General features: G+C 45.8%; 2 protein-coding genes across 6 annotated transcripts in view; one reads left to right on the forward strand and one right to left on the reverse strand.

Annotated features, from left to right (window-relative positions):
* Positions 1–1,432: 1,432 nt before the first annotated feature.
* fzd3a (frizzled class receptor 3a) lies at positions 1,433–21,973 on the forward strand. The gene is made up of 9 exons (XM_068708687.1): positions 1,433–1,537; positions 2,578–3,222; positions 13,293–13,489; positions 14,571–15,033; positions 15,132–15,431; positions 15,680–15,931; positions 19,050–19,198; positions 19,862–20,119; positions 20,209–21,973. The coding sequence occupies exons 2-9, from the start codon at positions 3,022–3,024 to the stop codon at positions 20,465–20,467; spliced, it is 2,079 nt and encodes a 692-aa protein (XP_068564788.1). The 5' UTR covers positions 1,433–1,537; positions 2,578–3,021; the 3' UTR covers positions 20,468–21,973.
* Positions 21,728–27,792, reverse strand: part of cdc42bpab (CDC42 binding protein kinase alpha (DMPK-like) b) — a 74,855-nt gene continuing 68,790 nt past the window's right edge. For 2 of the 5 annotated variants that reach the window (XM_068708684.1, XM_068708686.1), the window contains 3 exons: positions 27,350–27,467; positions 27,075–27,232; positions 21,728–24,941 (listed from right to left, as the gene is read on the reverse strand). In XM_068708684.1, the coding sequence (XP_068564785.1) occupies positions 24,810–24,941; positions 27,075–27,232; positions 27,350–27,467 (408 nt within the window). In that variant the 3' untranslated portion in view covers positions 21,728–24,809. Of the gene's footprint in view, positions 24,942–26,221; positions 26,297–27,074; positions 27,233–27,349; positions 27,468–27,792 lie in introns of all 5 variants that reach the window. The other 3 variants (XM_068708680.1, XM_068708681.1, XM_068708685.1) reach the window with 3 other exon arrangements.

Below are 27,792 nucleotides of genomic sequence, written 5' to 3' on the forward strand. Positions count from 1 at the left end.
GCAGGCCCCACTGGCTCTAATGGTGACAAACAGTGGTAGCGCAGAAAGCCTGACGCCTCTGATACACTGATCCTGGAGAAAGTACCTGTTACAGCTTGTATACTTCATTATACTTTTACACAACCTGTTTCAAACTTGCAGCATCAGTGCTTTTTACATGCAGATTTGCATTTTGATGCTGGAAATAAACCTTTTTCTAATGCAGTGTTGATTGCTGATTAAAACAACTTTGCTAAATTGCTTGAACATTTAAAAAATTAATTCCACCTTCATTCACTAGCCTTGTAGGCCTATATGTGGGTTTTAAAACACTAAATACATGAGACATGTAAGTAGAAACATTTCAGTTATTAGTCATTTGTATTATCAGTAGTAGTAGTAGTAGTAAGAGTAGTAGAAGTAGTAGTAATAGTAATATAACCTTTAAGGCGTAATAAATGGACTCGGGTAAATAATGTAGGCGTTGGCTCTGTGTTTTTTTCCCATACTACGCCTGTCGCATTGAGTTCAAACCGCAGCTGCAGGCCAACATTAATAAATGAAACATTTTTTAGATCCATTGTGCAGACGAACAGCTCGAACAATCAGCCGCACCGGTCTGAGAAGTTCCCCATTCAAAAGCAGAAAGCCCTGCTCGTGCTTGAATGGGCGGTCGCGCGCACGAAGACAGAAAACCTGCTGCGAAGACAGAGAGCTGCGTCAAGTTAAACAGAACACACGCGGAGCAAGACCGGAAACCAGACATCGGGCCTCCAAAGTAATAGTGTAGAATATGCCATGGCAAAAACATGTAACATAGAAGACATAAGATAGTTGTTATTCAGATTTATATTCATCTGCTATGATTCACACGTCACAATGTTCCTCCTGTTAGTGATATTTACTTCCATTACAATTGTCAATATTGATGCATCAGGGAATATTAAACAGGCCTACCATTATACTGCTGATGCTTTAATATTTATCAATGCACTATATTTTATAGACATTATAGTTATTAGTGCTACTACTGTTACCACTCATTATTTGCATCGTTTCATTCAAATGGATTGACTATGTTGTAATTGTATTATATTGTTCATTCTGTACACATGACATATATTGCACAAGTTTGTGGTTCAAGATTTTGGGCTATATGAATAACATTGAATAAAAAATGTAATTGAAAAGTTGGAATGTAGCACTGATATTTATAGTGAAGAAGATTTAATAAGGTGTAAATATTTGCTCCAAAAATAGGTGCAGTGCTATACTTAGTTATTTTCCACTACTGTCTTCTGTTCCTGGCTCTCGTCTCATTTTGTCGTTCATGAAGCTTTTATTGTTTAGAGTCTAGTCTGGAAGCCATTTTTGAAATGTCGCGGGCTTAACGCTCGGCGGAGAAGGGGGGAGCAGAAGGGGAGAGGCGGACAGAGGAGGGGGAGGACAGGAGGAGACGAGAGGAGGGTGCTGGAAGGGGGACATTCACTCATTGTTACCAACTCGAGGAGTGGCGGAGACCCCGTTGCTACACGTGAATTTTCGGCACAACATTCAGGTAAAGTTGCCTTTAATTTAACCGGTTTAACGGCAAGCTTACATTTACCACCGGACTGTTTCTCACGAGCAGCGGCTCCTTCACCGCCCGGCTCGGTGCGCTGAATTAACGCTAGAACACCGGTCCGCTGGCTACATATGCCACGGTTACTATCATTTAGGATGAACTAACCGTCATCTTTTGTCTCCGCTGCGCTGCTTGCCATTGTGTTTTATTGAACCTTTTTTTCTGTAGTTTGGCAGAGACAAACAAACAACCGCGAGGAGGTCCCGGTTCCGTTACTTATAGCTAGCTACACGCGCATTTATAAGGAGCGGTTCATTTATGAATCTCCTGCTGGAGCTAAAGGAGGAGCCCGGTCATGTGGACGCTCAGGTGGACTAACGGGCGCAGTAATATACATATTTATAATAATATATATATTTAGAATAACCAACCTTTAGAATGCAGCGGGGCTTGACATTGTGTTCAGTAGACACAGGTGTACAAGCTATTAGTATTTATTGTTTTGTTATGGGTGTGTACTGTCATGTCAATGTAGCAATAACCATATGGAAAAAATATGGTTCAAATAAAGAAAAAGAAAAAAGGCTAAAATAAAAAAAATGCTGCAACTTAAGGTTACACAACTAAAATACACCAATACCATAAATAATAACATACCATAAATGATGTCACTCAATAAACGACCTTAAAAGCTTTGAATTCCCACGTAAAGGTTTATTTAGCTATTGCCCTGTGTGTAATTGTTTTGTTGTAATCGGTAGTCCCTAGCATGATATATTGCTGTTAATTAATTCTGTTAATGTCACCATTCATCTACACAACCACCCACCACAGTGAGATGAACCACCAACCCTCTGCAAACAGCCTTTTGTGTTCTCCAGTTGCAGCCCGTTATTTCTCTAATTTTCATTTTAAAAAAATAAATAAAACCTGTTCTTCTTTACAACAAAACATACTAGAGATGTTGAATAAATCGCTACTGGTGAACTGCTACAAAATATGTATTTAAAAAATGTTATGCTTTTATTTTACAGATTGCAGGTTGAACATCATCTTCATCGGTGGTCGTCATCACTATTCTCTCCAAAGCCTCACCTCTGTCCGTCGAGGCAGGAGAGGGAGGAGTGCCGGCGGTCGCGGCGCAGCATCTTAAAGGACCACAGCATCTTAAAGGACGACAGCATCTTAAAGGACCACAGCATCTTAAAGGACCACAGCATCTTCCCTATGGAGGTCTTGTGACACTCTTCCCCACGGTGATGGATGCAGCCAGCTTCAGTCATGGCCGTGTGTGACTCCGCTGCCCGACCCACGCGGTTTCTCTGTGAGCTGAAGAGGAGGAAGAGACTACCAGACAGTCCCGGACGCTCCTCAAGCCTTGTGATTTCCTCATCCTGCTGAATGAGCCAGTGGCTGACTGGGTTCAGTTCATCCTTCTTCCTAACCAGCCGTCCTCTCTCCTGCTGTACGGACCGGTCATGGAGCTCTTGTGGGTGCTGTCGGTGTCCATGTTGACGGCGTGCGCTGCCATCCCCATGGATGTGGCGGAGGAGAGCCACAGTCTGTTCACTTGTGAGCCCATAACCCTACGCATGTGCCAGGGGCTGCCCTACAACTCCACCTACATGCCCAACATACTGAATCACTACGACCAGCAGACTGCGGCCCTCGCCATGGAGGTAATGTATACTGCTGACCTGTGAGTTTTAAAGCTCCAGTTTGTGTTACTGGAAAATGAGACCGTGAGGGAGAGTACAGGTATTTGCTGATATATTTTGTGCTAATGATCTTTAGTGGTATTCATTTAGAAACACATTCAGACTACGACGGAGCAGTTAGACGTAGTGGGGACTTATTGAGACACGGCAGCTTTAAGATCAGTGGAAGCTGGAGACCTAGGATACATGAGGCCTTCCTTTACTAATGTTTAAAAAATTAAAATAATAAAATGCTAGGAAATTTAAATATATGCATGTATGGATGCATGGATTAACCTTTTATAAAAGCAACCTGTTTTATTATTTTTTATCTAAATTTGTCTATTTAAAGCGGTGTAATTTATGACAGAATAGGTAATTGCCTGATTAAAGTAAATTAAATAATTGCAGTATGTCACACTAGGATTTTATATTTGAGTCAGAGATGGTAAAATTTGGAAATTAATTCATGACATATTGCGTCTAACTCAGTCCGTAAATTGCATCTTCTTTTTGACGCGGAGACCTTTTCAGTTTTGTTCCGTTTCTGTTCCTCGTTTTTCCCGTCGCTGACCTTTTCCCCTGATTCTTTCTAGAGCTCAAACAATTAGAATGAAATAATGTGATAAGCATTTTGATTCATCCTTTGAGTCATTTTTCAAACATCTGGCTTCAGCTCCTACAGTATGATGATATAAAACGGGTTTTGACTGTTGGTTGAGCTAAACAGACATTTGAATTTGTCACCTCGGGATCTGAGAAATTGTGATGGACGTTTTTTCATACATTTTTTGATATTCCTTTGGCTAGATTAATAATGGATTCTGAACTTTGAATTGAGATTTGGACTCATTTTAGTTTGCCGTTGTTTTAAATGATTTTTAGTAAAGACATGGATTGGGAACATAAATAGGTACTGGCCTACATAAATCAGGCTATAATAATCCCATTTTGAGAGAAATCATTTCATATTTTGGGCCAAAAATATGAAATGATTTCGCAAAATTTAGTGGCGTTGCTGATGTGAAAAACATTCCCTCGCCAAATTTGTAGAAATCCTCCTCACCAATTTGACCGTGTTAATGAATGATTATTTATAACTCGGGCTGCCCCCTCAATTTGGTCGACTTAGATATCTTTAGTTGAGGACCGTCCTTGTAATAACCCTCTCTGTTTTCACATGTTTCCATATTGCCAGTGTCTTCGAGGGGTTAAAAACATAATGCATTTTGTGCAGTCTGAAAAATGTGCGGTTTTCCTCCAAATACTGTATCTTTTGGAGATCTTGTTTTTATGAAAAATTGGGTACCTTCAATATATATATATATATATTTTTCTTTTTTTTTTTTTCTTTTTTTTTTTTTCAGAAAAAATTCACACACACACACACACACCTTTTCTGAGCACTTTCCTCGGGTCCTTTCACTCTTTTTTACTCTGTTGTCGGTGCGTCACATAGTTGTGACTCTACAACAGTACAATTGCACTGCAAAACACACACATTGTCAGGTGAGGACAGTCTTCCTCACATGTTGATGAAGGGTTCAGTGTGTAGACACCAGCAGCCCTTACAGCGATCACCAAGGCTCTCTGGGTTTGTGCTGAGAGCTTGTAATATCAAAGTGCTAGCCTACTTTAATTTGGCTCCTCTCGCTCCAGGGATTGGGAATGCATTAGCAAAACATTAAGCAGAAAATTAAGTTTTAATACTTGTCCCTGGAGGCACAGTGCATTATTAAATTGTCCTTAAAATGGTTTCTGTCCACCGACTGGCATGTTGACAGACAGAGCGATTTACCACAACATGTAGGGACTCTTCACATTTTACAGCAGTTAGTTACTTTAGCCTGAGAGTGAAGACACCAAACTGTGGTTCAGATGACGGATTAAGGCTCAGTCTCCTGTGTTTAGTCCCTGTTTATTGTTCTACCCCTTAGATTATCCATAGATTTACCAGCCACAGCATCAGGCTGTTGTGGCTGTGTTGTGCTCTGTGAAATGACGAGTTAGGCATTTACACACAATCATGGAGCAGATGCATCACCTCGTTAGCTTAATCCCATCCTCTGCATAGGCTGATCCCTCTGGAAGCTCAATCTATCTAGCAATTACTGGCCAAAATGCACCAAAACATTAGGCTGGCTGCAACATCTGTGTGTGTGTGTGTGTGTGTGTGTGTGTGTGTGTGTGTGTGTGTATCAGTCCATCCATCTTTATTCATCTCACTTTATTCATTCTCAGCATCATGTTCCCTCCATCACTTTTACCCTTTGACACCCGCTCCTCCCCTCCTCGCCCGGTACGGTGGTGATGTGTGCCCGAGCCGTGGCGACCATCTGTGCCTGCTGCACTTCACTGTACCCGCTCTGAGCGAGTGAGGGATGGAGGGAAAATCCTGGGTTATGTAACCTAGTCCGAACAGGGCCTGGCCGACCGCGGTAGTACACAGCATCACATCACAGCATCACATCACAGCGTCGCATCACAGAATCACATCCTAGCATCACATCACAGCTGCACTCGCGCTCGGAGAAGATGCACCTCTCCTGGCCGCTCGTACTCGCTGTGTCAAAATCGTTTTCTCATTGACGGAGATGTTGCTAAGCCGCTGCTGTGTTCGCTCTCTGCGCCTACTCGCAGTGTGTGGGTCGCAGTGAACAGAGAGAGGCACTTCTGGTTTAGACGGTGTTCACTTTGATTGGTCATGGATCCACAATTAAGTCTCTTTTAAAGCTCAGAAATGGTAGTTGGGTTTTGGAAAGCACATGCAAAGCCCAGTAGGTTCCAAATAAGGAGAGACCATGCCTCTGTTTGGCTCTTGTTTTCCAGATAACTCGCCCTAGATCCAGTTCATGGGAGAATTCAAAGCCTGTAAGATGCCGAGGGCAGCCAAATGAGAATTGACAGTTGATTTTAAAGGGAATTAGGTCCGCTGAATAGCCGTGATAATGATGATGAATGCCCTGCACCGTGGAGAAACTGGGAGTTGGACGAGAACCAACGCCTGCCGTTCTTGCCGTTTTTGTCCAAACCCCCTGAAGTGGTGTCTGTCTGATTCCTTTCCTCCCGTCTCGCTTCTCAAGGTCTTTTCAAGGTTTTAGTATTTCGGGAAAGCGAGCGCAATTTGTCACAATATTGTTATAAAGTTTCTTGTTGCTTTATTTTGCGAGGTTTACCGGAAATATTACCATCTAGAGATGTTCACTGTAGCGTATTTCATCTCAGGCTGGTGTTTACTGTGTATGATAAATATAATCATTAACAGATTCACACAGGGATAGAAGACCTTCTTTTTCCCTTTTTTACCACAAATACATATTTAATGACAGGTGATCGTACAAACAGGACTTTCTGTGCTGATGCTCGGTCATCGCTGACCGCTGAATGACCTCACAGCTGAAGTGGGACAGCAGCCTCGGGGCTGTGAAGTACGGCCTGTTCCTGTGGCACAATGATACTGTGCCACGCTCACATGAGATAAGAGCGTGGCGGATTTGACTGTCACTACAAAAAGAAGAAAGATCGGGGCTAGAATCCCTTTCTTTAGAGAGATGCGCACTTTAATGTATGGCAGCGTGGGCTCATCACAGTAATCAGTTGGAATGGTATGAACTGTCTTTGGTTCAGTGTGAGATCAGCATTCTTTAAGGTCAGATGATAAGTAAGCAGCTAGATTTGCATTTCCTTTAGGGACATTTTTGGCAGAATGTGGAGGGTAATGTCACGATAGTGTTATAAACATTTCTTTGTCTTGTGAAAAATAATATTTCTATGAATGTGCCGTGTGCAGAAAATGTGTCCTGAGCTTTACAAATATCTTCCAAATGTCCAGAGGAAAGACATATATTTGTAGAGAGGGCCGTGGTGATGGAGGAGGGGTGGAGACGTGACTGTGGTGGTTAGAGTGTTGAGAACAGGGAGAGCTTCAACGTTTCTTCAAGGCCAGATGGGACAAGCGAAGGTTAATTAAATTAGATTTATTAGCGGGGTTTGTTTACACGAAGCCAAAGCCAAGCTTTGCAAATCTTTTTTAATGACTGCAAGATAAAAACGATGAATGTTGGAAAATCAGTGACGGTAAACAAGCCCTAAAATGTCCTGTTCTGTCACTATGACCAGGTTATTCTGCCTATAGAGGCACCATCATTGGTAGTAATAGGATGGAATTAAAAAAGTCCTTTCTAGATTTCATCTTTACATGTTATTTGTTGCGTTTTGTTTAGTGTGAAGTGTTAGCAGGGACACACAGACTGATCAATAGTCTGTTTCTAATCTGCTCTGTCCCACTTCCACTCATCTCCTCCTCCATTCAGGTCCTTAAATCAGCCTCTTGTCTCAGGTTTACAACGCATTCAGATAAACTGTGTCATGTTACAGCTGCTGCGTAGAATAACCCAGATACTCCACCCATGCTGTGTGAATGGATTTGTAAAGGAGAGGTGTGTGTGTGTGTGTGTGTGTGTGTGTGTGTGTGTGTGTGTGTGTGTGTGTGCGTGTGTGTGTGTGTGTGAGAGTTTCAGTAAAATGCTGATAACACTCTCTGATGCTTAACAAGTCTGTTAAAACGGGCTGCAGTGAACTAAAAAGTACACCATGTAACATGTTCATTGTGTAAAGTAGTGAAGATGTTTCCCGGCTAAGCACAAACACACACGCACGCACACACACACACACACACACACAGACACAACATGGTCTGATAAATCCTACCCAGCGTGACCCAGGCTATAAAGGAGCCTCTTGTTTTATTTAATGTCCAACACCGTGTTTATTGGCAGTGGACTGAAAGAGAGGCACATCCAGAGAGCAAGTCGCTGGTCCACAACAACCTTTCTGTGCATGTGAGTCAGTGTGTGTGAGTGTGTGTGTGTGAGTGTGTGTCTGAGTGTGTTTGTGTGTCTACATGGTTTTCAAACATTTCTTAGCGGAGAAAGACACGGTTGACTCAGTCGACCCATCTCTCTCTCTCTCTCTCTCTCTCTCTCTCTCTCTCTCTCTCTCTCTCTCTCTCTCTTCCCCACTCTCTCAACCCCCCCCCCCCACCACCACCACCTCCTCCTCCCATCTCTTTTGTCCTCCCCCTCCCCCTGCGCAGGGCTCTCCCGTTGCCCAGGAAACAGTCCCAATTGTGCTGTTAACAAAGGGAGCGGAGGCTTTCTTGCCTCCCGGGAGGTGGTCCCCTCCGCCCCGCACCCTGACCTCCTCGAACCCTGCTCTCCACCCTCTTCTTCCTCATCCTCCCTCCTCCTCCTCCTCCTCCTTCTCCTCCCTGGTGATGCATCACTCGTCACCATGGCGCTGAGCTTGGAAATTTGGAGAATTGGAATGGCAGCAGAGGAGAAAGGAGGATAGAGGGGGAGAGAAAATGCAGTAGGGTGAGGGGGTGATGAGAAGCGAGGTGACTGGGAGGTATTTGTAAAAGAACAAATCCACACAGATCAGTTGGCCACGCTGGGCTTCTTTGTCAGCAATTCATCAGTCACTGCATCTTAGCAGCAGCCTCTGAGCCTTCATTAAAAGATAATTACTTTAGCATCAGGACGCTACACACAGCCACCCTCTGATGACTTCATTGGACTCGGCCACATTAATATTTCATATCACTGCAATCTTGATCTGATTCAAAACATGCTGGATCATCTCAGATATTCATGGAGGTGAAACTGAGGTCAAGGCTGTTTGTCTCAGCTCTTCAAAGGCTGGAGTCTGGAGATGAGAGGTTCTCACCTAACGATGCAGCAATATGATAAATCACATGAAAACAAATGCATGTTCACCACATTGACCTGCTCGGTATTTATTCTAGACACTACATTCCGATGCACTGCTGATATTTGCCGTTTAATCAGAGACGAGTCACATCCCCAGGAGTTCAACCAGGCAGATGAATTACCGTAAAGGAGCCCCACCACTACAGAACTGCATCTTTAGCTCCGGATCATCAATGTCACAGTAGTAAAAACACTGGTGTAAATAATGAGATGAATTCCATCAAGGTCCTGGTATTGTCCAGGCTGTCATGGCTGACTGAGACACTTCAGTCCTCCAGAGTCTGATGACACTGTAACCCAGTAGAGAGGTCATCCAGGCTCTCCTGTTCAGGCCAGTCTGGGTCTGACTTTGGTTATCGTTGGTTTTTCTTCACTTTAGTCGTCCTCGTCTCTTGACTTTTATGTTGTCTACGTATGTATTTTTTTGTCCCTTATGGCACTTTTTACGATTTGGTCTTGAGTGTTTCAGACATTTAGATGTAGCTCGTCAGCTATCAGGAAACACTTCTCACTCGTGCAACACTGGACACCTTCCCTCTCTGCTTGTTGTGACAAATGATTGTGATATATATTTTAGACAGTATCTCACAACACTATTAAATTTAGCAAATTTAATTTTAGGATAGAAATATATGTCCATTGACGGGTACTAAACAAAGCAGCAGTTAACTAGCTGACTGTGACTGTGTGAGCTTGCTGTTTCCAGAGTGGCATATTATTCCACACTTTCACAGATCCAAAAATCCCCAAACAAGCCCTCATGAATACGTAATGAGTGTGGTGCTGAGATTGAAGCTGAAATTATATTAGCATACCCCCTCCCACCCCAAGGCCTACACCAGAGTTGTGTATTACACGCTCGATTCTCCTTACACGGCCGGCTCTGGGGTGGAAAGCGCCATGACAGACCCCTGGCCATTCATCGGTCCAGTGGTTCACCAGCTGTTCCCTGTGTGCCCATTAACGTCAAATCCCCGTGGAGGGTGTGGAGGGTCCGCAGGGCCTCAGTATCTTGGTGGTTGGAGCTGTTTGGGCAAAGCTGCCACGAGCCATATGTCCCATCCACCACCAGTGAGTCCTGCCCACACTTACTCGCATGATGGGTTGACTGGGATAAAATGGCCGAATAGAGATACTGAAGAGATGGAGGAGGGGAAGGATGATGGAGGAGTATAAAAATAGAAAAAAGGGAGGCATGATGAATAGGAAGAGGGATGACTATGAAGACAATCAGATTGTTTTCCCCCTAGCAGATCATCACTCCCTGTAGCCTATATATTTATTCAACCGTTCCCCATGGCATCTCTGTTTGCAGTGCACTACAGTACATTGTGTTCTATGGAGCACATCGGTAGCCTGCGGGAGTCAAAGCGGAGTGGAGGAGCGAAGATGCAAGCTCACTTTAGCTGCATTAGATCATGTTTGAGTGGCTGACGGGGCAGCACCGACGAGTCAGAGACGTCACAGTAGGCACAGTACTGCAGCACTGACGTGTTTGACCCTGACTCTAGCTGTTCTAAATATATTTACTTTAAAGAGGGGTCGTTATTGTGAATGGTGTCTCTTTTAATAATTCTATGAAGCCCTTTTAATGTCAATCTGTATCCACAGTACTGTTCAGGTGTCTCAGTCTGGCCTCTCTGCTCGTACTAAACAGGAGCTTTTAGCATCACCAGACTCCAGCTGCCATGCCAAGAGTATAACTCTGACTCTGAGGTTAGACTCTGTGAGTAGGCTACACCTTTGGAGAGCTTTAACTAGTCCAGTGTGATTGATGGCGTACATCTGCAGTAATAGACCATCTGAAGGTGGCTCATAACGGATGTGTTAATGCTTTATAAATACCTCATAACATGAGTCCTCGTGCTGTGGTGCTCAATGAAACGTGATGACTCCATTTGTACAGAAATGACACGATCGACTGCTTGATTGATCTCAGCTCTGACAGGCGTGTAAGTCACCTCGACTGTGTGCGGATGAACACTCTGCTGGGTTAAGACTCGTTATGTGACCACCAACCCTCGTCATCCCTGATCTCTCACAGTGGAGGTGACTAACCAGTTGATTACTCCACTGAACATGTGTCTGTCTCGTGATTGCGTTCCGTCTCCTCCACAACAGCTCATTGTCGTCTCGCTGGAGAAGTGATATGAACAAAAGCTGCATGGATGTGGATGCTTTGTGCTTTAAGGGCCAAGGCTAACACCCATTATAATCCTTTTTGCATAAAGACATCCTATGTGGGTGGCAGCCAAACGTGCTGATGTGGCAGACATATGGTGGCTAACGCATTACAACATCCTGATCAAATGTGATTGCAGTTGAGGTGGCAAACAATCGAGAAGAACAGAGCAAAAGTCTCTGAAATAATTTATTTCTGCATTCTGAGCTAAAAACATGTTCAGGACATTTCTAAAGCTCAGTGCTGTGTAATATGGATTAAAGGGATGAACTGTGTTTCCAAATATCCATGTTCAGCCGAAATGACCAGTTGTATAACAGCAGCCTCCAATTCTCATTTCATGTTTACACTGCTTAATAATCCCATTTTGGGATTTATTGGTATGTGGCTGAGAAGTGTTTTTTATGCTTAAGGACCCAGATGGGTCAGAACAGAACAGAACTGAGCCTTATATGTTTTTGGGTTAACTACTGTGTGTAATCTTCAACCCCAGCTGCTCCTCCTTTGACTCTGTCAGTGTAGCCGCTTTTAAATGTGGCACAGGTTCAGTAGCTTATCTCTCAGGGTGCTTTCACACCCGTAGTTGGGTTCATTATTCCGGACCAAAGGGGATAAAATAATACATTGTTGACTTTTAGTTCTGGTCCGGTTCCTGTTCACGCAGACTTCTTACAAACGAACCAAGAGGAGAACACTTTATTGGTATTATTAGACTGCAGATCAACCGCATGTTATGAAGAATGAGTACCCGGTACAGACAGGACTGTACAAAGGACCCATTGCACACGCTGCAGTAATGATTCTGGGCTTTTTGACTGTGGCATCACTGTCACACACTTGTTTATAGACTTATGAAGTAACAAAGTCAAGCACAGCAGTTTTGACGTGCATACATGTTGATTTATATAAATGGCCTCATACAGATTCATTATCAGATCGATTCCTGAACACGTTTCACAATCAGAAGATAGATTTATTAGTAGTTTAGCTTTTGAAATGATGCTCAATTCACATCATCTGCTCTCATAAAATCCTGGGCTCGGTTCACCAGGGTTCCACTGACAGCGTTCACACCAGTTAAATGAGCCGGACTAACCGGGCCAACGGACCCGAGTTAGATTAAACCAGACCAGACCGGTACGGTGTGAAAGCTCTCTGAAAGTGTCACTTATGACTTCACATATTCCCAACATACTTCCTTCAACAGACATCCGTTAACAGTTAACGGCTGAACAAAACGGTGAACGTGTTTCTACCACAGAGACATGTCCTCGTTAATATCCACCCATCTAACAAACACCGAGACAAACGGCCCCTGTCTGTCCCCTCCTCACCCCTCCCCTCCCCCTCCTTGTCCCTGTCTTTAAGTGTTGGGGGATGGCGGGTAGCATTAGTCTGGCTGACTTGGGTGTGGCTGGAGGCTTCTCTGTATCACACACCAGCACTGAGGTGTATGCAAATTCATGCATACAGACACATGTAAGCATGCACTGTTGGACGTGTGGGTTCCTATATGCTTTCCCACTCACCGACACACTCTGTGCATTTGCATGTTAACTACTTGCCCCAAAGATGCTTCCTGCGCTCACGCCTCTTGGCTCCGTTTATATGCGAGAGGCCATTATGTTGCCGGTACGTGGGTGTGTTAGCATGTAAATAATATACTTCCGTCAGTACTTTGGTTTATGTGTGTGTGAGTGTATGTGCGTTGCCGCAGTGTGTCAGTCAGCCACAGCGTGGTCCTCCCTGTAACACAAAGGTCCTGTCAGTGTGTGTGTGTATGTGTGTGTGTGTGAGAGAGGTGGGGGTGGCCCAGCTTGTTGTGCTCCTCCTGTCTGAAGGATGGGAGGGGGGGGTAATATCATGGGGTGGAGGGGATTATTAGGAAAGAGGCCAGAGTTGTTTTTGTGGGCTCATCTCCAGAAAGAGACATGCTCCACTGATCTCTTTGTGCCTCTCTGGCCCTCGTTGTGAAGCTGGGGCCACACTCCGGCTGCAGCGTTATCTTCGTAAACCGTTTCAAATAAAGGAGTGTTATTCTTGAGTGCTGTTGTTTTTATTTACACTTGCATTGTTTTCCCCTCCATCTCCACCTGCAGCCGTTCCATCCCATGGTGAACCTCCAGTGCTCTCCGGAGCTCCGGATGTTCCTGTGCGCGCTCTACGCTCCGGTGTGCACCGAGTACGGGCGGATGACTCTTCCCTGTCGCCGCCTCTGCCTGCAGGCCAAGAGCGACTGCTACAAACTCATGGACATGTTTGGTGTCAGCTGGCCGCAGGAAATGGACTGCAACAGGTTGGTACAACAGCAGTGATTCTTCTCCCCCCGGGTTAATCTGAGCGGTAACAGCCCGGGTGCATCAGTGATGTCAGGAGTCCAGCAAGTGTGTGAAAAGTAACATATCTGAGCCATGATAATGAAGAGGCTTCGAGGAATACCATGAAACTGTTGGTCTGATTTTGAGAACTGGCTACTAAACACTTAGACTTAATTCAAACTCTGTTTGAATCCCAGAGGGTGAATCAGTTCAGCAGCCAGATAATTGATTTAGTCAACCACACATCAGATTAGACACATCAGTAGCAACACATCACGCTGACTGGTCCAACACAGCACTGCAACGCCATCGACAACATTGCATTCACACATTGTCACAAATGAGAAGAGATGAGCTTAAAAAAATATGATGAAGGAATTGAGCAAGTAAGCATTTTACAAGAGTTCTATCTTTCCTGTTACCGCTTAGGCACATGGCTGATACACAAACACACACACACACACTAACCCATAAAGGACCAACCAAGAAGGTTGCAAGTGTGAATACCAAAGGGGAGGGAGGCTCAGTGGGTCATCTTAAGACTTCAGACATGGTTTGAAAGAATGATTCAAAATCAATCTGCTAAGGAAGGATATGATCAGAACAGGAGAAGTGAGGTTGAAAAAGGTTATTTCACTTTGATAAAGCTTTGCATTACAGAGATCCAGGTCCAGGACGCTGATGATGAAAGGTTGCTGGTTCTGACCGGCAACAGACATCCTCCATCTCTCTAACCTCAATTCCTGTCAGCTTCCTACTATGTGCCTATTTCATGGGGATAAAAATACCTCAAGAATACCTGAGGAAGTGGTATTCAGCTGCTTGATAATATAACGCAGTGATAATGAAACTTAGTAAATGCTCTCTAGAATGGAGTATCTGTCTCAGACTAGTTTCAAGGCTCTGCCAGTTGAATTTCTTCTCCTCTTTCCTGCACTTCTGTGAGCGCTAATCAGTTTAATCATCAATCTTAAAAGCTATGAGAGGCTTTTGAAACAGGTTGGCAGTAATGTGAACAGTGAAATATCCCTGAGATCAAACCGTCTCATCTCCTCTCAGGTTCCCAGACTGTGACGAGGCCTACCCCCGTCCTGTGGACCTGCTGTCCGGCTCGGACACGACTGAATCCCCCATCTCCGTCCAGCGGGACTACGGCTTCTGGTGTCCGAGAGAACTCAAAATCGAGCCCGAGCTCGGTTACTCCTTCATGGGGGTCCGCGACTGCTCCCCCCCCTGCTCCAACATGTACTTCACGCGGGAGGAGCTGACGTTCGCCCGCTACTTCATCGGGGTGGTGTCCATCGTCTGTCTGTCTGCCACCCTCTTCACCTTCCTGACTTTCCTCATTGACGTGTCGCGCTTCCGCTACCCGGAGCGTCCGATCATATTCTACGCCGTGTGCTACATGATGGTGTCCCTGGTGTTCTTCCTTGGGTTTCTGTTGGAGGACAAAGTTTCCTGTAACGCAGCGAGTCCCGGGAGGTTTAGGGCTTCAACAGTGACCCAAGGCTCCCATAATAAAGTAAGAAAACATCTTCCCTTCACTGTATTTTATTCGGTTTGTCTCCTGCCGAGATATTGATATTGATCCTCCACCTGTACATTCTCTCTCTGTCCCAGGCATGCACCCTCCTCTTCATGGTGCTGTACTTCTTCACCATGGCCGGCAGTGTCTGGTGGGTCATTCTGACCATCACCTGGTTCCTGGCGGCTGTTCCCAAGTGGGGCAGTGAGGCAATAGAGAAGAAGGCCCTCCTGTTCCACGCCTGTGCCTGGGGCATCCCCGGCGTCCTCACCGTCACGCTGCTCGCCATGAACAAGATCGAGGGAGACAGCGTCAGCGGGGTGTGCTTTGTGGGGCTGTACAACCTGACGGCCCTGCGCTGGTTCCTGCTGGCTCCGCTGGGATTGGATGTCGTGGTGAGGAAGAGTAGAAGAGATTTCTTAAAACATATTTTAATTGTGATGTCTCACCTTGATGGGAGCACTTCTTCTCAGTTGTTTCTAGAGATAATGTTTTGTTCTGTGATGAGGGTGTAATGTATGAAAAGTATTCCTGACAAGTGAAAGCATAGCATTCAGTGCTAACAGACTCAGCCGGTCAACACTGATCTGGTTTACAAGATCACTGAAAGCCATGAACCCATCCCTCTGTCCCGTCCTCCCAGGTTGGTGTGGCACTGCTGCTGGCAGGCATAGCAGCACTGAACCGAGTCCGCATGGAGATTCCACTGGAGAAGGAGAACCAGGAGAAACTGGTGAAGTTCATGATCCGCATCGGCGTGTTCTCCGTGCTCTACCTGGTCCCTCTGCTGGCCGTCCTGGCCTGCTACCTTTACGAGAACAGCCACCGGGACATCTGGGAGACCACCTGGGTCCAGGAGAAGTGCAGAGATTACCACATCCCCTGTCCCTACCAGGTAATGTACATGACTCTGTCAGGGCTCCCACAAATCCTGGAAAACCTGAAAAACACCTGGTTGACCAACTTTCTAGTCATGGAAAACACAAATTCCATCGATTCCATCAATCTCCATTTTCCAATGAACTTCTAGCCTATCAGAGCTCCGCAAAACAGAGGGCATAGCCGTTATGTTTAGGATCACATCAATGTTAAATTGTAGTTTATGGAACAGAGTATTTTGAAGATGTGCATTGCATTTTAACAGGAATCATTAACACACTGCAAGTTGTTCTGGTTATGACTCCTAATTCCCTAAATACTTTGGTACCTCTATGTGGAGGAGGGCTCAAACCAACCTGCAAGTTAAAAATATGTATTTTTAGTTTCTTTATTGGCTAATAATAGCTAAGCTTGTCTGCACGCATATTTGCTGTCATCAGATCTCATCCTCTTCTGTGAAACAAATGTACAGAGAGGTGGAGAACAAGTACAAATCTGTGATTTCTGACAGGAGACTGGATTCATAGGAAAGGTGACATTCATTTGTAACATATACATGTAGCACCTGTAATTACATTTTGAATCTCTAATACCATATGGTCATTACCCTTGCCATTACCACTTATTACACATGTAAACACTATATGTAATTATTGCAATATAACATTTTGCTGTTGCTGAAATATCCCATAATCCCACTCACTTCAGTTTTATAAACTGTTTAGTCGCTTGGAGGTGCTGAGATACTGAAGCCTTTATTCATAGACGTCTATCACATTGTGCACAGATGTTTGTACACATTAAATGTACAACTGGGACTTTTGGAGGAAGCTAGAAGACAGAGCCTGAGCTAACAGCTGGGAGGAGGCTGACAACTGCCAGATGTGTTTGCACACAGAGACATTAGAGAGCAGGATGCTCAGTGAGTGTGTGTGTCCTGAATATGACCAAACAATGTGTGCATTTAAACGCAATGCACACACACACACAAACACTCTCACCGTCATACATGAAACAAACTAGTGCTTGTCCTCAGTAGCTTGCTTCACAGAGCTGCATTAGCCTGCAGCATGAGTACACATACACACACACACACACACACACACACACACACACACACACACACACACACACACACACACTCCATCTGATAGAGCTGTTAATAATTCAAACGGTGCTCTCTCTCTCTCCCAGGTATCACCTCCCATGTGAGCGTGCCTTAGCACATCCGTTTTCTCCACTGCATGTTCAAAGTGGATAGTGATTGTGACAGAGCAGGGAGGGAGGGTGTTGCAGGTGTGCAGACTACTAGGTGTGTGTGTGTTGTTTTGTTATCAGGGGTTCAGTATTGTGCTGCAGTAATAGCCACTCTGTCTCTGGTATTTATTTGGACTTGATCTGGGTCTCAGTCAGAGACTCTGACTCTCCTGTGTACTAAAATAGGCAGTGGCGTTCGCTTCCATTTCTTTGCACCACTAAAACTCATTTGATGTGTAGAAATGAGCTGAGTTGGCGATCTGACAGTCGCAGCACTGCGGTGATGTAGAGCTACAGCTGTGGGCAGAGATGCATGAGCATTGTGTAAGATCAGAGTGGTGCTCTTAATCTGTCACGTAAACACTGCATTGTGTGTGTGCAGAGCAGTAATCCGCTGTGTGTGTGTGTGTGTGTGTGTGTGTGTGTGTGTGTGTGTGTGTGTGTGTGTGTGAGGATGGGTCAGTGGGGTCAAACTGCACCACGTACAGACTGTAGTTACAGCAGATCTGAGCACAGTTCTCATCATACACCATACAACAGTGCACTGTGGAGATGCCTCTAGGAGCAAAACCACACAAAGTTTCTACGTAGCATCCACCCCTCCCCCAGCCCTGCTCTGTTCATATGAAAGCACACACATGACAGTATGCTTCCACACACACACACACACACACACAGTCAGTAACGTGCATCAGTAGATCGCTTAGACTCAAAGTCCCTCACTATATTTATCTTAAAAGCCTTCCCTGGGGCTCAGACCTCCACTCTGCTAAACAGCGCGCGCACACACACACACACACACACACACACACACACACACACACACACACACACACACACACACACACACACACACACACACACACAGAGACAGTCAGATTGGGGATCGACTCATGAGTCAAAGGAACAACAGAAGGCTGTTTTTGTGAGTTTGACATTGGAGCCCTCAGCTCCTGTGTATCTGCAGCAGAACGTACTCCATACTGTCTGTAATGAGGACGTTGGTTGTAGTCTCTCATCTCTCTGCTGTGATGAGTGTGGATCACTGGCCTCAGGGCCACTCATAATGAGACCACTATGACTCCGGCTGTGTGGGCCTGTGTGATAGTGAGCACATAATGAGACGGGAGGAGAGGAGGAGATCCTGATTCTGTGCTTCAGTGCAGGCCAGCTGGCAGAAGGCAGCAGTCAGTGTAGAACAGTATTTATTTTACACTGTTTGTACATTCAATGCCTTAACATGATAGTTTCATCCACACTGACCCACAGTCAATCCTATATCACCACAAATATGATCTACATGAGACAGAGACTTTAATATTTATGAAGTGAACATCGTCAGAATCCTAAAACCTGGTAAATGTTAACCTGCACTGTTAAACACCATGAAAGAGAAGTGAAAAGACAATAAACAAGCAGCAGAAAATACTATTAGGACTGTTAATACCAGCTGTTGTCAGAGATGTGTGTGTCAGTGATGATATAGAGCAGACACACACACACACACACACACACACACACACACTGAGAATGCATACACTTTGTCAGGAGGTGTAAAGCCTCTAACTAGTTCATACTGCAGCAGCTTCCTCAGTGTCTGGTGGTTTGAGGTTATTGCTCATGAGGTAAAAAACAGCAACGCATATATATATGTGTGTGCGTGTGTGTGTGTGTATTTTTGTGTATTTCTGGATCAAATGTGGCAAATTAAAATTTTGAAATTAGCAATGCTTTGTGTTAAATCTGGGTGTGGAAATAGGATGTTGTGTCAAAAAATCTCCCCCCACACACACACACACACACACACACACACACACATATTTATATTGTACATGCCAGAGAATACCCACAACCCTGTGCATGTATGTGCCCTGTAGGTGGAGCGCACCAGCCGTCCTGACCTGGCCTTGTTCCTGATCAAGTACGTGATGATGCTGATCGTGGGAATCCCCTCAGTGTTCTGGGTGGGCAGTAAGAAGACCTGCTTTGAGTGGGCCAGCTTCTTCCACGGCAAGAGACGCAAAGAGTACGTACTGATGTTCTCAGGATGTTTTCTGTCACACTGACGGCTAACGGGCGGTTTATGTAACTGTACGCTCTACTGCCATAGCTGTACACATGGCTTTAGATATAGCATGCTAAATATTTAAGTAGCAAACTATCTTTAAAATGTTTCATACTCAAGTTTTGTTCCAGTATTTTTAACTTGAGCGTTCCATCTCTTCGTAGTGATAATTGAATAAAAATAAGATGAGTGGATTTTTAATCTCATCATTTATTCTAGCATAATACTTCCATGTAGCTTTAGCTCACATATTGTGGGAATGAGGAACTATTTTACAGCAAGAAAACCCCCCCCCAAAAAACCCATAAATATATATATATATATACACACATATATACGTATATATATGTATGTGTGTACATGTATGTACATGTGTGTACATGTGTGTACATGGCTTGGTGGTGAACACTGGCCCTTCTCTGCGCTCACTCCCCTCCCCTCCAAACTCAGAGCATTAACCCCCTCTCCCACCGCCTGCTCCACCCACTCCTCCATTCTCTTCTACCACCCCACCACCTTCCCCCTGTCCCTCCCCACCCTGTTGCGTCTCTCCTTGCCCTCCCTTCCTCCACTCCCCTCCTCCTCTTCCTGCTCCGCTCCCTCCCTGCCCTCCTCCTGCTGCAGCGGGATGGTCAACGAGAGCAGACAGGTGCTCCGGGAGCCCGACTTCGCCCAGCTGTTGCTCAGGGACCCCAACGCCCCCATCGTGAGGAAGTCCCGGGGCACGTCCACCCAGGGGACCTCCACCCACGCCTCGTCCACCCACCTGGCCATGTTGGATGAACCGCCCAGCGCCAGCACCAGCCGGGCCGGCTCGGTCCGCAGCGCACGCTCCAAGATGAGCAGCTACCACGGCAGCCTGCAGCGCCCCCGAGACGACAGGTGGGTCTCGTATCCTTCAGCTGTGTTTTGTGTCTGCATTCGTCCACAGAGAGCCCGGCTCCTGATGCTGCCGTTTGTCTTTGTCCCAGATATACGGGCTCCAGTTTCCGGGCCATAGACGACCGACTGCTGTACGGCAGCATGTCTCGCCTCAACGACCAACCGCAGTCCAGACACTGCAGCACCAACCGCCTGGACAGCCTATCACGGCACGGCTCCACCCAACGACTGGAGAGCCAATCGCGGCACAGCAGCGTCAGGGACCTCACCGGCACCACCCAAGCCATTCTCGGTGTCCCTGGAAACGGGATTCACAGAGTCCTTGAGGAGGACGGAGCTACAGCCTGAAGAGGATCCGAGATGCTTCTGAAGATGGAAGATGACTGGAAGGGAGAGGGAAAGATGACTTCTGTCTTTTTCTAGAGAGTTAAAGAATGCAGAGGAGCAACCACTGTGGAGTTCTCTCCTGTTGAATTTGGGAGCTCAGCGCTGAGGCACAGTTTACTGACGACATTAGCTAGAATAGAGCTCCATCCAGCCAAAGCAAGAGGACCGAGTGTGGATCGATGCCTTAAAGTGTCCTCTCAGCTTTACTCGACCCACTAGCTGATCCCAGAAACTGAAGTTCACAACGATCCTAGGGTCCTGATGGCGACCTGTGGATAACCAACACTGGAAAGTGACTGTTGGACCTACTTTACTGAGCAGTCGAGAACAACATGACGGACTGCACTGGACTGTTTGTGACTTGTACTGTACTTGTTTGTATAAAGGGACTGAGTGATGGTTAGACACTAGAGGAGCCTTCTCTTCTAGAATGTGCTTGTTAGCACTCGGGGGGCTTGTTCGTTTTTTTTAAGATTTACTGGCTACATTTGAAATGTTTTGCTGTCGCCACTCTTTTTTTAGATTTAAATAAAATTCTGGGAACGTAACCTACTGAAAACGTATTTATAAAGGCAATTTATTCACACCTGGTTTGAAACCCCACATAAGATAACAGTTTAGAGAACCTCTGGTAAGAACCATCTACAAATTAACTTTACAAAAGCCTTGTCTCATTCAAAAAAATATTTGTTTTCATATCGAGGTACTTCATTGCTTTGCTGTGATAACAGGAAAAATGTCTGTTTGCCAGAATACAAGGGCTAAAATACAGGGAAAAAAAAGCTGAATCCAAACTCCTGCCTTATGACTGTGTTGAGACAGAATGCTGAGCAGATTCTACTGACTCCATGATGACCTACCAAGTCAGCGGAAAGATAAGACAAAGGCTTCTACTGTGAAACTTGCATGTTAGGAGCTGAACAGCTGGTGTTTCTGTTGCTAGCTAGCAGGTAACAGTGGGTACGATGTGTGTTCAGTGGTTGGCTTCGCTTTGTGTGTGAACACACCGTCACAGGTTGAATAGATAGAGCGCCCTTTAGTCAGTAGTTTGTCCTGTTTCAAAATGTGACCTTACTTGTATGGCTACTGTCAAATGTTAGACCAACATTTCCTCTAGTGGCAAAACTTGTATAGATGTAAAAACGGAACTGTTGTAATAAAGTTTTTTTAAAAAAACGGACAGACATTCATCAGAAGCAATGAGACACAGAGACACACTGGTTTGTATTTGTAACAGCCCTCCGCTTTATTGAAATACATCGGAGTCAGGTTAATATAATGAGTTCTCCACATAAGTGTGGCAGCCAGTTCCATACATAATTTTTTGTTTTGACCTTACACCTTAAATATTTTTTTTTTTTTGTGCAAAAAAGAATCTACATCACCTGTAGTGGGTTATCCTCAGTAAAACGCCCCAACCGTTCAAAAAGGAGCAAGTCCAAGTAAAACAAACCGAAAAACAAAAAATGATTACATCTATAACATGCAAAACTGTACAAATTATTACAAAGCAATCCTAGAAAAAAACAAAGTGTAATATGATATGAAAGAGCAAAATAATATAGAAGGTACTGTAGATAAGACCTCACTGAAATGCAAAGGCGTTTGAATTATTTATTTTGTATTATTTTCTTCTTCTTAAATGTAACCACAGTGGCACCTCAGCCACCTTCTTCTTCTCTCGTCCCGTCCTCTCTACCGGGTCACATCTACTGCTCACTACAGCCAGATCACCCCCCCCCCCCCCCCCCCTCTCTCTCATCCATCCATCAAACACTCATTTTCATCGAAATGAAAAGAATTCATTGGTACTGACATTTCCTGAGTTTCTCCTCCCCTCTCCTTAAACTGGCATGTCTAGGGTCAGTTTTTCTGTACAATAATGGCCAATAATAAAACACCTGGCTAAAACAGCCCCCCCCCCCCCCTCTAATACATTCTACAGAAACTCCAGACTCACTAGCTTTAACAGAGGTGGTTGTTTGTTTGGAATAAAATCAGCTGCGTCACACTGAGGAGTTCCAAAACCTCCGTCTCTCTGCTTAAAAAATGGAATACTTAAAAAAAATAAAAATAAAAAAAAACTTGGAATGGGTCTTTTAGCACTGTGTGTAAAACCGGGGAATCGGCAGGAATGACCACCGAAGAACTTGTTTCCCTTTCTAACAAACAAGAATAAAGTGGAGGACTGTGACCCAGGAATCTGCACATGAAGCGTTCAGCCTGTTCCTAAAGAGGAGGCCAGTGTTAGTACAGTATGTGCGTTCCTCTCACAGATGATACCACATTAGAACCACACTGTAGTTAGTGTTCACTGCCGGGACACTTTTCTGCTCCGTGCTTATTGTTCCCTTACAGTTTTAGCCCATTCTGCCCTATGAGCGACTCCTCAAGTCAAACGCTTCTTCTATGGGTCTGTCAGCAGAGGGAAATGAACGGAGGTAAGAGGTTTTTGGCTGCGACCGCCCCGCTCTCCTGCCAGGAGCTGCCACACCGTAAAATACTCTTTCAGAGGCTTTTCCACGCTGCCAAAGAAAACCCAACTGGAGGGGGTTTAGAGAGCCAGCCCTGTGAGATCTACAGACAACAGGTAGCACTGAGGTTATTGTATCTGCGCTTTATCAAGACAAACGGTGCTAACTCTTGAGTGTTTACATTCTCATTTTAGTGTTTTCTTTAATCAAGAGCTCTTACAAATGTTGCTTTGTAGTGAACAGATCATCCAAAACTTCAGAATATGCAAAGGCTGTGAGAAAGACTAAACAGTGTCAAAGTCTCCCTCTTTTTGTCCATTTTTGGTTAAATCAAGCTCAGTGGAAAGACTGCTCTCCCCATCCAGGCACCACAACACACACACTAACTGTTGATTAAATGATCAGAGCAGGACAAGGCATTGGCTGCATAAAAACACCACCTCAGTGTGTGAGTGTGTGAGTGTGTGTGTGTGTGTGTGTGTGTGTGTGTGTGTGTGTGAGATAGTTCACGTGTTCACTCTACTGTACGGGCAGCAGTGTCCATCCATACAGGAGGTTTCTTCACTCGAGTGGGGAAAAAGGAAAAAACAAATCAAACACACAATGCGTGTCGTACATACAATATAAAACAAACCAATCTAAAATCAATAGGTAAAAAAGAAAACTGGAAAGTGGTTTAAAATGGCCTTTTTTTTGTGAATATAACCCCAAATCACTCAGAAGAAACAAAACATGGAAAATAAAAGTGAAAGAGGATTTTGTGTCGTTCGCTATAGTATTTCCTTATCATATATTACTCTCTACTTTGAACCTATGTACATTATTGTGGTGGAACCTGCGAGCTGTTCAGTTTGGTTGTACAGCAAAGTGGGACATCTGCACTACGATGGAGGACATGTCCAGGGGCTGCTGGATGATGTCACTCACACTGGACCAATGAGGGAGAGAGCAGCACAGAGGAGCTGTGGTGATGTCATGCTGCTTGTTGCTGACAGTCAAAATAAAAAGATATTATAAAGTCACTGCACTTAATATCATGAGCAAAAGAAATAACAAAAATCATTGCTTTCCTTTCTCTTTTTTTTTTTTTACATTTTAAATTTTTGCAGCACCCAAAGAGAAAGCAAAAGAGGGAAGTGAGGAGGGGTTAAACTCCACCCGTCTGATTCAGGCCATGAAGCAAACCTAGCTTTCCTCGTCTAAGATTGATAAATAAATTAAAATATTGTCCCCTAAAACCCAGAGGGTCCTATGTACAAGTACAAATCACGTTCTCTCCAGAATAATCCTCTTCTCTTTTTGTTGCATCGTGAGGTTTTAGAGTCTAGAGTGAATCTCAACAGGGGCCAAGGACAGAGGGGCCAAGGACAGAGGGGCCAAGGACAGAGGGAAGACGCTTCGCTTGGTAGCCGAAATGAGCTGAGCTTCTCTTTCCTTTATCATACGTTCTGAATCAACACATGAACACATGCACACTCTCGAACACACACACACACACACACACACACACACACACACACACGCACACACATTTGCACCCTCAAACATCAGCACCCACATGTACACTACCACTCGTGTTTCAGAACGACGGACTCTCTCAGTGTCCTGGAAGTACGACGAGAGACAAACCGAGGCTGTAGAAGTGGGACGAATGTTCGTCGGGAGGTGCAGTTCTCTGGGCAGTGAGGGGGAGTATTCAGAGAGGATGCGAGAGGCGGAGGAGGGAGAGGAGGGCTTTTTTGGAGTCCTGTGCTGTCGGTCGGATCGGTGGGGTTGGGGCTGGGGGGTGGGGCTGGGGGGTGGGGGGGCAGCAAGAGGCCAACGGAGGCTCATGTGTCCCAGCCCATGCGGTCTGTGCTCTCCAGGGACAGGGACTTGGCCTTGTGTGGGGAGGCCGGACTGGGAGGGCTGCTGAAGGTGGAACTGTTGGAGGCCGTGGAGTGACGGGGCGAGTCCGAATCCTGGAGGAGGAGGAGAGGAATGGAGAGAGAGAGAGAGAAAGTGGGTGAAAAGGGGTAAAAGTGCATAAATCAGACGATGAAAGCAGCAATTCTAACAAAGTACAGTAACTATTTCTGCAGACTAAGGCCTAGAATAAAGGATTTTGCTTCTGTGTGGACTTCTGGGGGATGAAGGCTCCCTGCTCTGCTCTATGTAAGCATGCGATTCTTTCTCCCTGTTTAGGGGGGAGGGCAGATGGAAAGGCAGATTGAATGTCATTGCTCCCCCCCCCCCCCCCTCGTCTTCCACTACATTCCACATCATCAGCACATGAACAGCTCAATTGACCAGAAATGATCAGCTGAAGGAAAACAAACATGCAGGCAGGCCAGATGAGGGGGAGGGGGGGTAACCCTTCATACTGTACAGCACATACAGTATGACTGGCTTATGTGAGGATATTAAACCAGACAGGAAGCCTGCCACTCCTTCCCTTTTACACAAATAGAGGACATGAGATCCTGTCCTCATGTGCTGTGTGAAGACGAGCATCTCCTGTTTGGTTCAAAACCTGTTCACAAACGCCAAGAACTCCACTGCCTCACCTCCACCATCTACGGCTGCAGTAACAACACACCGGAGCTATGAAGCGTCACACACTCACACTGCAAAGTGGTGTCAGCCATCTTTTCCTCACATCTCACATACACAAGTATGTCTGTTCTAAATGTATTCACTGCAGAGGCTGCACAGTGTGTGTATTGGGAGAAGCACTGCCCACCCACGTCAACCAATCAGTCACTGTCTTTTGAACCACAGATGCAATCTAATGAAATCAATCACTTTGATGCATTTTCCCATCACAGAAAGAGTGACATCCTGCAGGGAGCCGAGTGGAACCCTGAGCACACTCTTTGTTTGGTACCCGTCTGGCCTAGTTGTGCTCTGAGCCGGACTGCTCGTGGTTAGAAACATGGGGCTGAGTGGAAGCAGACATGCTCTGTGATTGTGGGACGACGTGTTCAGCAGCAGCAGCCTATTCAAATCAGAAAAGGGACACGTGACGCAGGCCAGGCGAGGGCGGACTGATGCTCTGGTGAAACAGATGCTGCTGAGGTGACGGGGCTGAAATGGAGCAGCGAAAGCCGTGGCAGGGCGGAGGCTTGGCTAACATGTGACTACAGCTTCAAACGCACCTCGTGCTGATGCGTTTGTTTGACAGATATTGAAAATGACACAGTGTGTTCTTCGTGCTCGCCGTTGTGTGTTTGGGTGCAGTCATGGCAGCTGTTGACATTACCTTCATCTTACTAAGCAGGGTCCTTAAAGCCCTTTTCAGATCGGGGGTCTTCTCCGACGGTGAGACTGCCTGCCACTGCAGAGGAGAGTTCAGAACTCAGCGCCCGGCCCACAGACAACATGCTGGGGTGGGAGAGGGGGAGGCGGAGGGGAAGGGGGGGGACGGGGACGAGGACGAGGCACAGCTGAATGGGATGGGGCAAAAATGGAGCGGACAGCGTCCAGGCTTATGGGCCATGAGGATCGGGGAAGGAGGGGGGAGATCACGGGGAGGATGGCAGGCGGTCTGGGTGGATGGGTGGGTGGGAGGTAGAAGTTGCAGCAAGAGCTAATGTATTTACCGTTTGATCCATTTTATTTGTAGGGAAATGTATAAAACCGATGGTGCTATGTGAACAGGAAGCGACACAGGGGAGGATGATTGGAACGAAACGCCACCTCTGTCTGAGTCCACTTACAGCTCAGGTGTTAAAGATGGGTTCAAACTGTTAATCAACAGTAGTTTAATTCAGTCGTTTGAGGCAACAACTAGCCCGCGCTAAAGCTAAAGCAGGTACCATTGAGAGTCTATACAGGGGGAGGAGGGAGCTAACCAGTCGGTCAGAGAGGTGGATGAGGTGAGAGGCCTGCGCCCAGAGGCCGGGATGTTTGTGACGGATGGGACAGGGAGGAGTTCTTTCAATGGGGAACAATGGGATCGCTTCTTCAAACACTTGACAACGTCTAACTTCTACAATCATGATGTGCATTTGGATGATGCTGATGTTGTTCAGGCCATCCGTAACAAACTCTCTTTAAAGACAGTGTTTCACATAGACTCTTGAGATGCGTACGGTGACGGTGCATTTACGGACCTCTCTGTCAAACTGGGAGAGTGGAGCGTCACCACAGTCCATGCCTCCGCCAGAGGACAGCGAGCTCTCAGAGGGAGAGGTCATGGTCTGCCGTTTGGATCCGTAGCTTCCACCGGACAGCTCTCTGCGCAGGGCGCTGCCGTTCTGGGAGGACGAGCCTGGACGGAGAGGACGGACGGAGGAATACATGAAAAAAAGTTCATGCCGCGGGGGACGGAAGTTACTGAAGTGACTCTGGTTCTACGAGGAGCGACGGGGGTTCTGCGGTTACTCACGTATGCCCAGTCCGCTGCTGGCGCTCATGGAGCGGCCCGGCTCGCCGCGGTTCTTGGTGATGGAGGGGATGCTGACCGAACCACTGAAGCCCGCGCGGCTCTCCTGAACACGGACGTTCTGGTTTAAACACGCACAGAGCAAACGCACACACACACACACACAACACGGAGTGCAGTGCAGGGGACAGGAGTGAGGAGCGTGGATGGACGACATGCTCTACAGCTGAACACAAATGTGGCGCCGCGTGTGATTGGCCACTGAGGTTTGAGCAGATAGACGCATGCATGGTCTCCGTTAACAGCCGGTCAGGAGGAGCAACATGAGAGGAATGAGGTTCATCGTGTGACTCTACCAGGCTTTTCAGGTTAGTTCACAAAACAGGGAATCATTTGGAAACTGAGACTTTCTCTGCTCAATTGTTGGCATGCTGCAGTGTGGAGGG

Source organism: Cebidichthys violaceus, unplaced genomic scaffold, assembly GCF_023349555.1.
Source record: "Cebidichthys violaceus isolate CVI_PGR_0920_01 unplaced genomic scaffold, fCebVio1.0.p SCAF_14, whole genome shotgun sequence".
In the NCBI taxonomy this organism is placed as follows: domain Eukaryota; kingdom Metazoa; phylum Chordata; class Actinopteri; order Perciformes; family Stichaeidae; genus Cebidichthys; species Cebidichthys violaceus.